This window comes from Pipra filicauda, unplaced genomic scaffold (assembly GCF_003945595.2).
Source record: "Pipra filicauda isolate LSUMZ 115617 unplaced genomic scaffold, ASM394559v2 scaffold210_size2929891_pilon, whole genome shotgun sequence".
In the NCBI taxonomy this organism is placed as follows: Eukaryota; Metazoa; Chordata; class Aves; order Passeriformes; family Pipridae; genus Pipra; species Pipra filicauda.
Window position 1 is genome coordinate 2,450,972 of NW_024104322.1, and position 17,943 is coordinate 2,468,914.

Consider the following 17,943-nt stretch of genomic DNA (forward strand, 5'->3'; position numbering starts at 1 on the left):
AGGATATGCAGTACCACCTTTCGCTGGTGATTCTACTTGGCTTCTTTATTATGCAGTCATCTGCTGTTGTCTTCAGCTCTCTCAGAAATCTCTCTCTGCTCCTTAATCCTGCTACTTCATGAAATGGAAATAAAGAAGAAAAATACTGCTATCCAAATTTAGACAGATGGACAAGTAGCATTATCTAATGGCTCTAGTTTACTGCAACACACTGAAGGAACCCTGTTTCTACTACAGAATGGAGACATGGAATATGATAGCAATTTATCCAGTGTCAAAATGCTGACTGTAAAGAAATATTCTCTTTTGGATAATGATATATATCACATAACTCAAAAGTGTATTGATTTTTACTTTGGGGATTAATTAGTATGAGAACTAGACCTCGATGTAGTTTCCACTGAAACAATGATTGAATTCTCATTGACTTCAGAATAAAAATAGTCTGACCACAGATGCTTAGTTTTACTGTTTTGGAGATACGTTTCTTATTAGAAAGTGTTTGCTTCTGTTAATAACATTTATGGAGACAAAGGGACTGGGAGGGTAGTTAATAATTGGCCGAAGGTAATATTTTTCACAATGAAATAGAAGATTCTTATATTTAATGAGTGGGAAAAAGAATGGCAAAAGTATTAGAGAGAGACAGTCCAGATAAACAGCTCTGGTAGTTGAATGCACCTGTATCAAATCTACTGAGTTATTCCAGTTAGCTGGGAGTCTGGCTCATACAATCTAAAAGCATCCAGCATCATATCTGTTCACCTTTCAAGTCCCTGTGACTAAGCTGCAAAAGTGAAGAATTGCAGCAGCCTACAGTAAAAAGGATAAAGGAGCACCAGTATGTGTGCAGGGAAAGAAGGAAGCAGTAACACTGGTGGAAGTGGCAGATAAATAAAATCCAATCTCCATACACATCTGAGAGTTTGTCTATAAATCAATATACATTGCTTGTAAAAAAGAGGTAAAAAGCTAACAGCATTTCCTATGAACCTCATTCATTCTACACCACTGATGAGCTCCATAGAGCGAATTTGTTGAGAGGGCTCTTCTAAAGGGGGATGTACTTCCCACAGCGAAATTTTATGGATGGCAGTCAGTAATAATATTTAAAGCAAATAGATTATATCCTTGTTCCGTGGATATGCTCATGTAGAATCTTCACAGGTGACTTAGATGGCTCGCAGCTTTGGAAATCAGATTACCTCCAGGGCAGTGGGAAAATTTTTCCAGTTTAATAGGAAGAATTCCAGTATTCCATAAGCTGTGAAGTTATGATAGGAGTGGAAGAGAAAGCTCCTCTGTAAAGTCTCCTGCTGCCTGGCTTTTCATGTTATTGTTGGCACCACAGCAGCACTGTGCTAAAAGGCGGGACATGGGCATCTATATCCCATCACAGCATATTCTCTCTCAGGAATATCCTGACCTAAGCAGAGGAAGTAATTTTACTGGCAGTCTGAAATTTCCCCAGTGACATAGTCTGAGTATGTCTCTGGCTTATGTTTGCATTCCAGAATGAGGAATGTTTCTTCTAAAGGACTCATGGTAGTTGGTAGAAGCCAAAGCTATTTCAGTCTCCATTCCTCTTCCTTCTTAGCAGGTGGTGGGGCTGGAGAAAGCAGGGACCAGTATTTCAAAGTCAGCTTATATTAGACAAGGAAGGAATGAAGGAAGGAAGGGAGGGAGGAAGGGAGGCAGGAAGAGAGGGAGGGATGGGAAGGAAAAGAAAGGAAAAGGATTGAGCCAGTGTAGCTGTGTTGCACACAGCAACATTGAGGATGTTATGCTGATTTACACTAGCTGAGAATCTGACATCCAACTAATTTGTGAAAGAAAATGTATGATATAATTAAAAGCCGCAGATTACTTTTCTATATCAGCTTGGTGCTTAATGTCACTCCAGTGAAGTAGAAAAGGACAGTTCCATTTTAACGCTTTATGGCTTTTTCAAGGAAAGAAACCATAGAAAATAAGGAAACAAAACCCAAACAAAGCAGCTGAATTGCAGGGCTTCAATCTCTTTTAGTGATGCATTTCTGGAAAATAATTTTCTGTTTTACTGGTCATGGAAAATTACTCATATGTTTGATGATTTGTATTCTGCTCTTGTTGTCTTCTCATCATTTTTTGGTTCCATATTATTTAATTTCTGTAAGTGTCATTTCTAAATGGAACAGAATGAACTGTGGGTCTCCCACCTACATACCTAGGTCTTTTATCAACATTTTTTAATGCCTGTTTAGTAGTCTGCTGCCAGCCTTTTAAATTTACCTACTAACAGTTGTTAGTTCCCTCTTCATTCCTGGATGCAGATACATATTCAGATATAGATATATGTGTATACATTGTACAAGAAATACTTTGGCACTGGTTAAGGATGAGACCAGTAGGGTTTTTTTACAGAAGATATTCTCACCCTTCATGTAGTTCAATATGGAATATTTTCTTGTGGAAGATGGAAGTGATGGTAAGTGAGAGTTTCCTTTAAACATCTAGAATTTAGTGGAAGAACTCCAGTTCTCTATCTAGTAGCTTCAGTAGAGTGATCCAAAACCTAGAAAAACATTTTATTCTCTTAAGGCCATAGGAATTTTCTGTGGGGGCTGAGCATGTATACCTGTTGATTTTCCCACCAGCTTCCAAGACTGGATATGACTAGAAAAGCCCTTTGGGTTTCCAGAAGCTCATACAGATGAAATTGCCATTTCTTGTGGGTTATCTGACTTCGCTTCTGCCCTGCATTTCCGATAATCTGGACAGCTGTCATTAACACCCATTATTAACAGAAAGCCAGTTAGGTCATTGTCTAATATTCTATTCACTGTTGTCGTACAACTTTACCAACTTTAGTGCAGTAGAATGAGTTAGGAAAATGCTATTATCTCCTACTTTATAAGTTAGGAACCAAGGTAATGAGAAGTAAAAAGTTTAAAAAAACTTCAAGATCTACAGGATGTTGAGACAATGTTGAATTCCAGACACTGAAAAGACCCCTAAGATTTCTAACTGCAATGGAATAGCAGAGGCATATAATAAAATGTCTTCCCATATATCATGGGGAATCCTAAACTCTGAGTCAGTGGGGCAGTGACTGGAATAGCGAAGTCCCAAACTTGTATGCAACTGTTTTCCAATGCCTTGTGATTGACTCTGTTGTGAAAACAAAATCTCGCATGTGGTAGTCTAATGCTCTGCTCTATTGCATGTTAGGCAGATGGAACAGGATATTGTTTTATTGTCTTTTTTATCAGAGTTAAGGTAATAACTTACCTGAAGTTGCAAAGCATGTGAAGAACATTTCCTGCTCTTGTACTCATGGTTTCATCTCTTTTCTTTTTCAGTGAGTATGTTTTTGAACACTTTAACTCCCAAGTTCTACGTTGCCCTGACAGGCACATCCTCATTAATCTCGGGACTTATTTTGGTAAGTACTAGATGTATTAATATCACTTTACAGTTTGATTTAGATATCCAGAATGGTATTTTGGGCTTTATGCAAATTAATAGGTGTCTTTGTTTTTTCCTTAAACTTATACTTCTGAAGCACATAAAATTTGTCTTTATTTGTACTTCTTTTTCCGTGGGAACAAAAAGGAAAGAGAGGAGAAAATATTTCAGATCTGTGTCTTTGAAGAAAAAAAAGTCTTGAAGAACAATGTTACCCACTAACAACCCTATAGTAATTCATAACAAGTATTTGCACATTAAGTGCTTCCCTCGACAATTACTACAGAAATGAAAAAGGCCAGTAAAAGGAAGAGGAGGAGAGGTACCAACTATTTCAGCTTAGCATGGTCCTTTCAGAAAGTTACAGCAGGACTTATTAGAGAAACACCAGTTCTGGTGCCAGGATTCCAAGGGATAATTATTTCAATTCTTCCCTTCTTAGAATCTTTCCCAGTACATATCTGCCTATTTGCTTAAATGTCTGTAGAATATTTTTAAACCATTTAAACCCCCTTTCTCCCATATTTAATCCCTGAGGGCTTCTTTTGTGCAAATTGATGCAGTGGAGTGAATCATAATACCATTACAGCGCAAAGCAGGAGTGGAGTATTTGCACAGAATTTTATTAAATGTCTTCATAGAAACAAATGGAAATAAAAAATCTAAGAATCCACACGGTGTACATTGGCTATTATGCTTATACTAGGCTGTTCTTGTTTCCTCGCTGCCAAGAGTTGGCTTACTACTTACACAGATGAATAGTATAGCACGGCACAGCACGGAACAGAACAGAATAGAATGATCATCTAGTCCAGCTGCCTGACCAATTCAAGGCTGACCAAAAGTTAAAGCATGTTATTGAGGACATTCTGCAAAAGCCTCTTAGACACTGACGTGCTTGGGGCATCCACCACCTCTCTAGGAAGCCTGTTCCAGTGTTTGACCACCCTCTCATAAAGAAATTCTTCCTGATGTCCAGTCTGATCCTGCCCTGTCACAGCTTTGAACCATTCCCACGTGACCTGTCTCTGGATACCTGAGAGAAGAAATCAGCCCTGCCCTTTCCACTTCCCCTCCTCAGGGAAAGGTTGTCTTTGTTTTAGTCTTGTTTGTTCAATCGGTCTTAGGTTTTTTGTCTTATAAACAAGTTGTACACTTTTAAAATCTGCTGGATAGAAGCTGCAGACCCTCCGTCACCACACCAAACTAGGAATGAAATTGAGGGACCAATGAGACCATGCGAAAGTTACTGTAGCGATAAGTGAAAAGAGGAAAGAGGGAAGACATGGCTAGGGGCTAGTTCACATCACCTCAGATCTCCTGATCTCAGAGAAACCTGAAAGCAACTAGAATCTTAACTAAACATTGTCAGTTTGGTGTGGGAAATACACACCTCTCACTTCCTGTAGCTGATGTAGACAAACAAACAGCATCTTTGACTACTTAATGCCTGTGAGACTCTCATCACTTAGATGATTTCTGCACTGTTGCTGTGCCTTGCTCTGGGTTTCCTCATAGCAGAAGGCAATTACCTAATGTCTGCACCTTGGGCATTCATCATTCTTGTATGGATTGAGCCCCAAAGCACAGGACAGAACTCCAGAGGGACCAACAGAATACTAGCAGCAGCCAGACCTGTAAGACTTGGATTCAGTTCAGCACAACTCATTCAAATGCCTGGAGGGAAAATACTGAATGCTACATTCAGTACTGTCACTCAGAAAGAAGAAGATGCTGGGCCCCACCTCCAAGATGAGAAGGAATGAGAGAAATAACATGGGTTTCACAGCACAATTCCTTATTTGTTGCTAGAGAGCAAAGACAGTAGGAGGAGGTGGCGAGACAAAGACAGTTTGTGCCCTATTGAATTACCTCACAGAATCAAACAGGAATAAAACCCTGAAGAGAGACTAATTTATCTAGAGCTAAATTCTGTGTATATCATGATTGCAAATCTAGGAACTTTTTTTTTATACTGTAGTCGTGAAGGCAGTTTCTGAGGACTTAGCTCAGAAGTAAATGACTTGTGAGGAAGAAATTTCTAATTTTGATGGAGAGGACAAGAAGAAAGTGGCAAGGAGTCTTAAAGACACTCATATGAAGAAGGGGCAAAAGGGTACCAATAGAAGCCTTTCAAGAAGAGATCAGACTGAGTGAGCCTTAATCAAAAGAAATCACTTGGTGTTGCATGAGAAACTCCATTATGAACAAGATGAAGGAACAGTGAGTTGATGGAGGTGTAGACACAGACTGAACAAAGACTGAGTGTCTTCTTTTGTGTATCTTCACTACTGCTATCAGTTGTTGTCTGCTTTTCACATGCCACCATCCGAAGTGTGAAAAAGATGTGTAGGCCAGGCAGGTAACATTCAGGAACCCCAGACTGTAGGGACCACTGTCATTGCTGAGAGAAATGTGTTGTTTGTAAACTTGATAATGGAAAAGGAACTAAGCAGACATCATCATGGAAAGAAGAAACTGCAAGTTGAACAGACCACACATCAGAAATGACAGCTGATTACATTCTAGTTCTGATTACGTTCTACAGCCTAGTGGTGCTTCAGATTATTTCTTAACCTTGCTGTTTACCCGTGGCCCAGTAACATCATGAATTGCCTGCATTGCCACTTGTGTCAGACTACACAGCATCCTCAGTTCTAAAGGATCCTTAGTGCTACTAATGGTATTAAGTGAAACTCTGCTATAAAATGAACATTCTCTTTCCAAATCTACATCACTGGGGTATTTTTTAGACTAAATGTACTAATATTTCTCGGAATTTTCTACCATATGGGCTGGCAGATTTTTTTCCATTATCAGTTGGCTGCAATTCCTAATCTGAAGGAGAAATCACAGCACTGCAGGTTATGAAATGATGGAAAATTCCATCTCTTCTTAAGTGTGGTAACTGATGGGAAAGTGATTGCTTTTCCCAAGTCATGTTTGGGTCCTGAAACAATGACTGTAAAATTCAGCCTTGGGCAATCATATGCTACATGACTCCTTTGCAAAACACTACACTCCCATCTTATTTTGTCTCTTACTTTCTTTTAATTCTTTAGGTAAAATTCTGGCCTTGCTGTAGGCAATGTGACTTAACTGAAGCAAGGATTTCAGACCTTTTTTCTTATAGCTCAGAACCATACAGAAAATACTTTTCTATCTCAAGCTTTCTCCGTAATTACTTGACTACTGCACATAGTTTAAAGTTAACAATTTAGCATATATTCACTTCATCCTTGCACTATTGTAGACATTAAAAATAGGAACAAGATTTAGTCCAAAGTTGCATTAGAAATACTGTATCGGAAACTTGGTTCCACCGCAGTTACTTTTAATCCAGTAAAATATAGTGTTCTGTCTCCGAATACAATGAGCTGCATTGTATTCAGTGTCTGGAAGGCTGAGGTTTTCCACAGGTAGGGTAATAAAACTGTCATGAAACACAGCTGACGTCCAGTAAATGCTGTGAACTGGAACTGTGTAAATGCCACTAAGATTTCTAAATAAAGCCACATATTTAACGTACAGTTATCACCAGAGTGAAAGTTGGTCAGCAGTCTTAGGTGGCACTTGAACTGCAAACTGATGGAGTCCTGGTTCTAACAAAGCACAGGTAGAAGAACCTCAGACTTGAATCTCCACCAAGAAAGCCTTGTTATTCTACTTCAGAGCTTGCAACAGTAATGAGAGTCTTCTGCTAGAGAATGAGAAGCATTCTGCAATGACCAAATACCAGATACGACAATTAGGAAGCCAGTCTACAAAGGCAGAGCATGAGTTCTGAGTCTACACTCTGCCTAGCATTGAGCATCTGGGCTGTCTGCTACTACCTGAGAATGTGTATAGTGTGTGAGAGTCCCAGCCTTTTGTAGCCAATGGTACTACTACAGGAAGTCTGAGTGTGGACCTGAGTGACACAGAAGGACTTGTCTTATTTTCTGTAGATATTAATTGTTCTTCTTGTTTCATTACCTTTGTGTAGTCTGCTGCAGAGGGGCAGAAAGGTGACTGAGTTCTGGGTGTTGCCACAGACACTCTGAAAGTCTGACAAGTGTGCAGGAACAGTGTTTGATGGCTGAAAAGCAATACATGGTAATTGTTCAAAGTTTCTGCTCTGGCAGAGAAGGCTTAGGTCAGAAAGGGCAGAATCATCATAGGGAGTTCCTAAGAAACTGGAAACCCATGCCAAGGAGCAAATGAGAGAGGAAGGATCTGTCAGAAGGCAGGCTATAACCCAGGCCACAGGGAAGGGTATCGTAACTAGCTGGGGTCTACACAGTGTTGAAAGAAGTACTATACTTAGTCAAGGCAATATATTATTTTCTTTCCCATTTTTGTATTTTTAGAGGTAGATGAAGTAAATAGCTATTTATTTTGAATAGGCTGCTCGTTAGCACTGCAGGTATCTTCTCCTGCTGACTCTTTGAATAAGACAAGTGGGCCAGGAGCAGAGTCTAAGAGGGTGATGAATGTGTGTACTTCATCCAGAAGGAATGGGGCTGCATATCCTTCAAGACTGTCATTAAGGACACTGAGCATGGTCAGAGGTATATTGACTATTTCCTAGATCCAGGCTGGGCAGGACGGAGGATCTGCTTGAGTCACTGGCTACCTGTAACAGCTAAATAAAGTAGACTAGGGGCTTTCTGTGTCGGAAGGCAAGTAGCATTGTGTAGTCACAGTCATATGGATAAACACTCTTGCCTCCCAAAACAGGATAATCTTTTCCATACTGTCTACTGGATATAGCCCCTGGGCTGTAATATCCCTAGAACATGTGCAGTCATTACCTGGGAGAGTTGACACAGGCCAGGCAGTGTGCAAGCAAACAAACAGCATGGATGACTTGAGCCAGCCAAACCTGTGCTGTGGTCCCATTGTATTTATAAAATAGGCTTAACCATGGAATCAAGTTCTGCCAGCATTATGCTGTTCCTCCAGAGAGTAAGTTTCATTTAAATCCATTAGATCAGTTGTTACCACCACTGCTGTTAGAAGAGTACTCCAAATCTTACTCCTCTGAGACCTGGAAGACTCATTACGAGCCTGAAAGAGAAATCTGAGCTGTGGAAGTTGCCAGCAAACAAAATCCTTTACTGCTTCTGTTGAAGACTCCATACACACACATACACTAGGAGAGGATGACAGAGAGAGTTCTCTCTAAGAGAGGATGCCTGTCTCAGATATGATAAACAGAAAAGCATAATTCAAATTACAGATAGAATCACACATTGGTTCAGTGAGAACCACCATCAAAAACATCCCTTGTGAACTGATGCATTTATGATGGAGTATCTGTTCTGGAAAACCAGGCAGGAAGATCAGATAACCCAGTGATGCAGAATAGATTTGTTGCTACAGAGATAGATAACATTATCTGGGATTGTTTGTATGTGAGAGCAGAGATAAGAAAGAGGACAACTGTAATGTTTTCATTGCACAGGGGAAGAGAAGCACCTGCACAGAGAAGCAAAAGCAAAAAAAAAAGTCCAAAGCAAGTTTTTGAAATGCATTAAAAAGACAACATTTCCAAAATCAAATACTCTTACATTAAGCAATACCTATACCAGATTAAAAAACAAAAATTCTGATTTGCATTTCTAAACACACAAAGCTGGAAATTTTCAGAACAGGGTTTTAACTTGGCCTTTGTGAACATAATGGTCCCAAAAATCCCTTGGGGGTTTGGAGATGTTTGACCCTGTTTCAATTTGAAAGCACAGGCACCAATTAGAAAGAGCCCCAAGAAGTTTGCCACTGCTGTGAAGGGGAGGAGATCTCTGAAGTTGAGCTCCCCTCTTACTGTATGTATATGACAGAAATGAGGTTGCCTTTTCTTTCAGAAGTGGTGCAGAAAGGATCTTTCTGATTAATTTTCTCTCTAACGCAAATATCTGTCGATGGGTAATTAATCCTTATATTCAGCTATTATTCTGCCAGATGATCTCTCATCTGCTGAATTGTCAAGATGGTTGACTTCATGTTGCTTTCAAATTGGATGATGCAGTTAAAAGTCAAATTTGATTTATAGAAATCAGGTTTCAAACCAGCTGAGAAAGGTGCAAAAATTCTGCAAAGAGAATTTATTGTTTTAAGTACCAGAATACAAATTACCTCCTCATACTCGCTGAACAAATCACTCCAAGCAAAGGCTTATGATGATTTATGGCTTCAATTTCTAAGAGACTGTATGCATTGAGATCTGTCTGATATTTCCTGGAACTGGATTCACTCAACAGAGCAAATATTTTTCAAAGCTGCCTTAAACAATTTATGAGCTTTAATGCAATTTTTTAAAGTAATTAATGTCTTTTTAAGTCTGGGGAGGAAGACTTACAGCTGTGTCACATATTTTAGCAAGTTCCTGTCACTCAGCTGAACTGTAACAGTGACCACGTATATACAGATAGATAGATATAAATATATATATATATATGTTCTTTGTGACTGTCCCCTCAGTTTCACTGAAATTCAGTGTGATGGCTTTCCACCTGGTATACATATACATTGTGCAGGGTGGGTGGGCTCAAGCATGCTTTTGTACTACTCACTCCCTCTCTGAGTTTTACTGACTTTCCATCTAAAAGCTGATCATGATTGAAATAATGAGCAGGAATTTATTTAGCACATTTTGGAAAACCTTTTTTTTCCCCCTTCTCTCAGAGAAAGTATGAAGCTTGTTAGATGTAGTCTAAAAAATATTGTGGGAGGGAGAGTGTGGAGCCCAGCCTGAATCTCTCTACAGCAGGTAGACCTCTAAGAGGCCTTCCAGAGCCTTCTGGCTCCTGTCTGGTGCTCCAGAACCTGCCCTACAGCATGCTGATGGTGTTGAAGATGTGAAAGCAATCCTCTCGCTTGTTGCTGATTGTAGTAAGAATTAATAAAGAAACTTTTTTTGGAAGAGATTTTGTCAATGCTTTCAGCACTGGCATAACAAATGGAGACACTGAGTAATATAGAAAGGTCAGATTGCTCATTCACAATTTCTAGTGCAATCAATATACAAAGTACCTCCAAATTTCTCAAAACTCCATAGATTTGCTTTTTTTTTTTCAATTGGTATGTAGATGTTTGGGTGATGATTCAGGTACAATTTTCCTATTCATTAGAAGCATGTGTTCCTTTATAATTTTTACAGTCGCAACCTTTTCTATATTTATATGAAATAGTCTTCATTTCCAGGTTTATGTGGTTTCCTGAAATATGTGTATTCTTACTGAATAATATCGCTTTTTTGGTGAAAATACCACAGATATATATTTGTGTATAATTGCAATTATGAGGAGTTCTTTTAGGCTGTGAAATGATTTTCCAAGTAGAGCTCTATAACTCTTTTTTCTGATTTGCTAGCTGAACCAAAAGCCTGAAAATAAAATGAATTCTGGATCAGCCTAAGTCAGCCAAACAAAACACAGTTCAGCTGGGGGGAGGGGGGGGAGGGGGGGGAATCCTAAAAGTATTCAGCTTCCTGGAGTTCCTTTGTAATTTGTAACATTTTTTTTTATTAAACTCAGTGAATTCCTTTGGAAGCATTTACTGGGGAAACAAGCAAACCTTCTTTTCCTCACGTTCCCTGGACTGCAGAGGGAGCTGGGGAAAGACGAGGCGGGTTCACTCCTGACTGCACCATGGCATCGGCGTGGCTGATGTCGAGCAGCATGGAGTTTTGGGGCTTTTTCTTTTTTTTTTTTTTTTCCCAGAAGTCAGTTTAAAGGAAGGGTCCTAACAATTTAAAACGCCTTTAAAAAAGAAATAACCAGACGTAAGGTTCTTTGAGGTTAAAAAAAAAAAATGCACTGACAAGATGACAAGATTTGAGACTCCCCACCTAAACTTGGATCCCATTGAACCTCCCGGTTAACCTCAGGCAGGGGTGACGCGGGCAGGTGCCTCCCTCGGGATGTGCGAGGAGGGGGCGCGCGGTGGCTGGAGCTGCCGCTTCACTTGTCGGGCTGAGGCGGGAGCGGGATGCAGGGCGAGGGAGCGGGGTGGGGAACGGGGAGGTGAGGGAGGAGCGGGCGGAGGAGCAGGCCGAGGGGCGGCCCGAGGGCGGCGCGTCTGACGGTGTCTCCGCGTTGCAGATCTTCGAGTGGTGGTACTTCCGCAAGTACGGCACGTCCTTCATCGAGCAGGTCTCGGTGAGCCACCTGCGCCCCCTGCTGGGCGGGGTGGACAACAGCGCGCCCAGCGCCGCCAGCGCCGCCGGCGGGGACGCGGACGCGAACCGGCAGAGCGTCTCCGGTGAGCGGGACCACGAACGGCTTCCTTTACACTTGTGCTGTTGTCAAACAAAAGGCAAAGCTGCTTCATTAATTGCAAGTTGCATCTTTCCAAGTTCGTGCCGTGCGTATTGCTCGGGCTGCGTGGCTGATGCATTTATTTCCCCCCTTGTTCTGAAAGCCCTGCTAAAGTCCACGTGCCCTTTCTGCAGCACCGTTTATCCAGCGGAGGGCCACAAAGATGATTAAGGGACTGGAGCATCTCTTACCGAGGAAAGGCTGAGGGCGTTGGGCTTGTTCGGCCTCAAGAAGAGACGAGTGAGAGAGGACGTCATCAATATCTATGAGTCTGAAGGGAGGGTGACAGAAGGATGGAGCCAGGCTTTTGTCTCTTGGTGGTGCCAAGCAATAGGACAAGAGGCAATGGGCAGAAACTGATGAATAGAAAGTTCCACTTGAATAGGAGGAGAAAGTTTACTGTGCAGGTGACCACACAGTGGAACAGATTGCCCAGAGAGGTTGTGGAATCTCCTCACTGGAGATATTCAAGAACTATCTGGATGTAATCCTGTGCCATGTGCTCTAGGATGACCCTACTTGAGCAGGGAGGTTGAACCAGGTTACCCGCTGGGGTCCGTTCCAATCTGATCGATTCTGTGATTCTAGAGGCACGTAATATTTGTATTGAAATAGTTTTGAGTAATAACAAAGTTGTAAAAAAAAAGTATAATCAGGCAGAGATGTTAGAATACCCATCTGGTTTTGCATTACTTTATTTTTTAAATAATGTAAGCAGTATGTAAACAACAATTGGATTTCACTTCAGTAAGAGGAAGCATAGTGACTTGCAATAGCTTGAGGGCTTGTTGTGTTCCTGACTCTGCTACCGATTTGATTTGTGAATTTAGGCAAGTCCTAACATAGTCAGGTTTTAAAAAAAGGCCTCCAGTTTAGGAGGCATCATTTCAGGCATGTGGGGCTCAATTTTTATGAGCTTCCAGGCATTCAGAGCTCCTACAACTTTCAGTGCAAGGAGTGAAGGAAGGTGTCTGACCTTAAGCCATTCAGGCCTGAGGCACTTCGAGTTGGGTGCCAGGTTGCCTGGGGGATGCTTTCTCTGAGAGACAGGCCATCCTGCCTAAAACAAATCAGTCCCCCAAGCACTGATCTTTATGGACTGAAGGAGTCTCAGGGGAACTTGTCTCCCTACTTTAGGTGACTCAGCTACCTGGGGAGAATGAATTCAAAAATTAGCCCATGAGTGATGAAGACGCTGAAATGCTATTGCTTCTGCCTTGAGTTGGAGATACTCACTGTTAAAGTTAGGGCTGGAGCATCTTGGCTTGTGTTCCTCCTCTGTAAAACGAAGCTTACCTTTTTCAGCCCTAGCTTGGTATACAGGCCATAATCTTAATATTGGAAATTAATTCAGCTTTCATTAGGGATGTGCCCCTAGAATCAATTGCAATTTTATTAAATCCATTTCCTCTGCAGGCTTTTAGGACAGAATTAGTAAGTGAAGAAAAATGAATGAAAAGAAAAAAAGCAGTTATGTAGAAAACATTGTTCAGCAGCTGAGATGCCTATGTCTGTACCTAACAAATTTTATTTCTGCTCTTCAGTGTGCGTGACAACAAACAAACAAAAATTAGCTTTGAACTCACATGTTAAATAAAATTGGTGGCCTCAAAAAACCTTGTTCTCTACAGGGTACTTCTCCTTAGGGAATCCTCCATATATCACAGCAAATTCAGCTGTTGTCATTCCCATCTGAGGAGAGGCTGTGAATAGCAGCACTGCATGGTCCAGGATATTAGATTTGGGTGAACTGGCAGAAAGCAATAGGATGGCTTGGAAACACCTGTGTGCACTCATCAGTGTGCTCAGTCACACTTCAGCAGCTCTGAAATAACTCCCATAATTTTAAAGCAGAAGGCACAGTATTTTGACTAAGGAGGTTCACCCAAGCATCTTGGCTTTTCTGATAAAAAGAAATAGTCAAGGAGTGCATTTGCTTTCAGTGCATTGGCACTGAGTTGGGACTCTTAGTCTCTGGAAGGTATATCTACGGATAGCCTGTTATTCATACCTTAAGAAAGATATCAGTGCTCAAAACACGATCATGGTACAAGTATCTGAAAGGTTAAAATAACATAGTTATATTATTAGTTTGTAAGGTAATGGAAAAGGCAACCTTTTCAGTTTAACGTGCATCAACACTGGGATATTTCTTTCACTATCCAACAAGGTCAAGATGGCTTTTTCTTTTGGCTCACCATGTTTTCCTATGTAGATGTTTGACTGTGGTAGAAAGTTGCAGTTAATACCTTTGTTCTTTAGAAAGATCAGACGAATGTTGTACTGGCCAACATGCTAGCAGATACCAAGATGAAAGAAACAAGAGCACACCATGTTTAACTAGCCAGGCAGATGCCAAACCACCCCCAGAATGTGGAGGTGGTAATAAAAGCCCTTCTTCACCTCCCCTTTTTGTTGCCCAGTTTAACCTTTCCCCTGCTACAGTGTCAAAATACCGCATACTTTGGATAAAGCATAGCCACTTGAATTTAAGTAAGATGAAAGAAATGATGCCACTGCAATCAAATAGTTGTCACCTAATCTTGTTGGTTACAAACAAAATAAGTCAAGCCATTGAATTATACCTCTGGAACTGAGAAGTCTCATGTTGATTTAATATTTACAATGGTTTGAAAGTCATATGATGTAAAAACTGTCGAGCTGAAGCTTGTCAAGCAGCCATACCCTCTGGCTGCACAGCAGAGCAGCTAAATGTCGATCAAGCACTTCTGCTGAGTAAACCAGTGGAACTTTCTAATATTAGCTGCTTGCTGAAGTGAGTAGTGTAAAGATAGAGATGTATAACGAATGCAGTCACTCTTGCCCGAAGTCTGCCTATTCCTGTGTCTGTTTTATACACTTTATGGGTGCTGTAGGCAGCAAACTGAGGGCCTACCTCCTATGCCACTTGACTAGTCTTTGTGTAGCTGAAGGTGTCCTTATGTTGCTGCAAATAATTTATGTAATATGCTTTCTGTCCATGCCACTGTAGCCTCATACTCAGAAGTGGGAGCTCTGTCCATGAGAAAAGAGAAGGGCTTGGCTTGCCGTTCAGTATTTCTGTCTCATTCTTTAATGGAACAGGCATAAAGATACCCTTCTAAGTCTACCAGAAAACAAATGTTGTGATCCCTTTAGAAATGATGCCACAAAATTTCATAGGGAAAAATGTGCTGATTGACTTTTGTTAGTGGAAAGCAGCTGGTGAAATGCTGGAGGGCCAGTGCTACTGATGAGATTTTGCAGAGCACCATGTGAGGTGTCATCCAGTAGCAAATCTGTGGTAGAACGGTATGCTGCCTCTCAGTGAGTCCTTATACAAGTACTATGTTTAATTCTGGTCTCACCTTCACTGGAGTCAATGAATTGTCTTTGTTGAAATTAAGAGAATAAACCTGGTGTTAAATTAAAGGAAAAGCCAGAATCGAGACCTCACCATTTCAAAAGCTATAGATATTGATTATATTTTTTTAGTTCTGCTTTAAATTACATTCTTGTGGATTTTCAGTTCTATTACTTCTTGTAGTGCAAAGAATTCACAGTTTTTCCCCCTGAGGGAAATTTATAAAATGCTCTTAATGTTCCCAAACCTTTGCAACGCAGTGAACTTTTCTCTGCCAGTCAGCTTCAGCATCTGCTTATAACTTAAGTAAGAACAGCAGATGTTTCCATGGATTTTTACTTCACGAGCTGTGAGGAGGAATTAAATTTGGCAACTGTAGCTGAGATTCTCAGTGATTTACAACGTTAACTGGACAGTGATGTTTTCCTGAAGAAATAACAAGTCTGTAGGGACTGAGTTAATTGCTGTTTTTCAGTGTAATAACTCAGTTCTGCATTATGGTAAATGTGAGTCTTGGCACTAATCAATATTATCTTTTCATCTGGCATTTGGGGCTTTGTTAGTGGTTATTTGTCTGGAATGATTGCATTTGTTGACACTAATTTATAATTAAATTATTATTTAAGAAAGGGAGAGCAGTCTGGTTATCTGAATCTCAATGCTCTTGATTTTTTTCCATTTTCACCTAGAAAAAATGAATCGTTTGATAAGACTCATTATATGTTAACTGTTGTTTTTGATAAACATCAAGTACCATTGTAATTTGGGAGAGGTTCATTACTGTGTGTTTTGATTTCTTGCAGAATGCAAAGTCTGGCGAAATCCTTTAAATCTGTTCAGAGGAGCTGAATATAATCGGTAAGTGCTACGATGTTACAGTTTTCAGGCATAGTACTGGGTTAAGGAGCTTAACTGTACTTTTCCATTAATGTAACTCAGAGATGGAAAAACAAAACCAACTGTGGATACATGCACCCATGCCAAATTTTTCTGTAATTCGTAAAATGTTTCTGAATGAAAAGGAATTTAAATTCATGCTGATGCACTTGTTATTTCTGCAGTTTTTTGTGACCTTATAAAAAAAACATGGAAAATCGTAAGTGTGGTGTAGTTGGTACTGTTAATACAGCAATCCTGTTCAAATCAGTTATAGCAAACAACCTGATTAATTAGGTGTAGGTTTCATGTAGTCCTGATGTTTGAATATATGTGTTACCAATTTCCAGTGTGTACTTTTCAACATCCTCATTAGCTTAGGTTTGACTGCTGTTGCTCCATCCTAAATACAGTGAAATGCAGTGTATTGGTTAAGAGATTGGTCAAGTGAACTTAGTTGGCTTTGCCCATCTCTAAGATCTAGTATTCTTGTCTAGATTTTTTTTGCCAAGTGTGACCTCACTAATCAAAATATCTCTTTGGCATGTTTGCAGGTATACATGGGTAACAGGGAGAGAACCTTTGACTTACTACGATATGAATCTTTCAGCACAGGACCATCAGACATTCTTTACATGTGACACAGATCATTTACGGCCTGCAGACGCTAGTAAGAGACCTTGTGAACAACTGTTTTGGCTAATAGCTTAATGATTGCTCTAAACTGATGCAAGAGAAACGCAGTCAGACATCCGTTCTTTTGGCTAGATAAGGAAAGGCAAAAGTTTGATCATGCCTGGAAAGCCATTGCTGTTGAATTTATAGAATTCTAGACATGAACAAGTGTCTATATATATAAACTATCTAGTTTATGTTGCTTTGTTCTGCTATCTTGCTGAAGTCATTCAAGGTAGTACCATTCGCAAGTGTAAAGGATTGGGTTTTTTCTCCTGTTTCTTGCAGTGACTTCCAACATGTATAGCTTAATTTGCCTCCAGCTGCAGTGTAGTACATTGAGTTACGTTATCCAGGTCTCATTTAGTCTATGCTGATAGAAGAGAGAGAACTGATGTAAAACTTGAGTGCTTCATCCCCTGATGTAGTTAGAAGCTCTGTAAAAAATGAGAACAGCAATTTACAGCTGAATTTGTATAAGCAGCTTTAGTTGTATTAAGCCTTTACTGTTTAGTCCACACGCAGACTTTGGTTCTACTAAAAATATACAACAATGATTTCGATTGTCAGAATTTGCCTCTGAACAGATAAATTCTCTTTGTCTCTTAGGAAGGGAGGACACTGATACTTGGGTGCTCCATTCTGAAGGCGTAATTACAAGGGAGAACATACTGTGCTTTTTTGACATGATAAACATGAATCCTGTTTTCTGAACTCAGTGGTCTAATTGTGAGGTCATTTTATTAGCCTGGATGTTGTTTCCATTTAACATTCATCTAAAGCAACAACACAGTAAGAATCCCAGTTATCCCTGTGGAATCTTCTACACCAATAGGAAATAGCTGCTTGTCACCTCTATACATGGCAGTGCAGATAGCATGATGTCTCAGCCAGATTTTCTCCTGAAAAAAGTTTAAGTAAATAAAAAGAAGAAAAAAGCTGAGTATGTGGGACAAAAACTCATATTCATTATGTATCTTTTTGAATGATCACTGAGCTTTATGAAATGCTCTGCGATGAGTTGGACTGTTGTTACAAGGCAGTAGATTACAGTGTTAGTGCTGTAATGACTGATATGCCCCTCTTCTCTTTTGTTTATTGAATAGTAATGCAAAAAGCCTGGAGAGAGAGAAACCCTCAAGCCCGAATTTCTGCAGCACATGAAGCTTTGGAATTGAATGAGTGAGTGACAACAACATTAACATTTATTTCCTGTCTTTTAGAAAATCCATTTGATGATAGTTTAAGGCAGGGGAGTTGCTACAGTAATTTTTAACTGTGAATACAGGCCAGTCACAGGAA

At 40.2% G+C, this 17,943-nt stretch overlaps 1 protein-coding gene and 1 long non-coding RNA gene across 4 annotated transcripts in view; one reads left to right on the forward strand and one right to left on the reverse strand.

The window, feature by feature from the left end:
• The window catches only part of ST7 (suppression of tumorigenicity 7), a 143,278-nt gene that overhangs the window by 75,530 nt on the left and 49,805 nt on the right, over positions 1–17,943 (forward strand). For 2 of the 3 annotated variants that reach the window (XM_027731059.2, XM_027731060.2), the window contains exons 2-6: positions 3,342–3,424; positions 11,532–11,691; positions 15,894–15,948; positions 16,521–16,636; positions 17,748–17,823. In XM_027731059.2, the coding sequence (XP_027586860.1) occupies positions 3,342–3,424; positions 11,532–11,691; positions 15,894–15,948; positions 16,521–16,636; positions 17,748–17,823 (490 nt within the window). Of the gene's footprint in view, positions 1–3,341; positions 3,425–11,531; positions 11,692–15,893; positions 15,949–16,520; positions 16,637–17,747; positions 17,824–17,943 lie in introns of those variants that run through there. The other variant, XM_039381001.1, reaches the window with a different exon arrangement.
• On the reverse strand, positions 10,933–11,461 carry LOC120323200. The gene is made up of 2 exons (XR_005563441.1): positions 11,279–11,461; positions 10,933–11,189 (listed from the first exon to the last, which is right to left on the reverse strand). It is a non-coding gene; the product is annotated as an uncharacterized LOC120323200 (long non-coding RNA).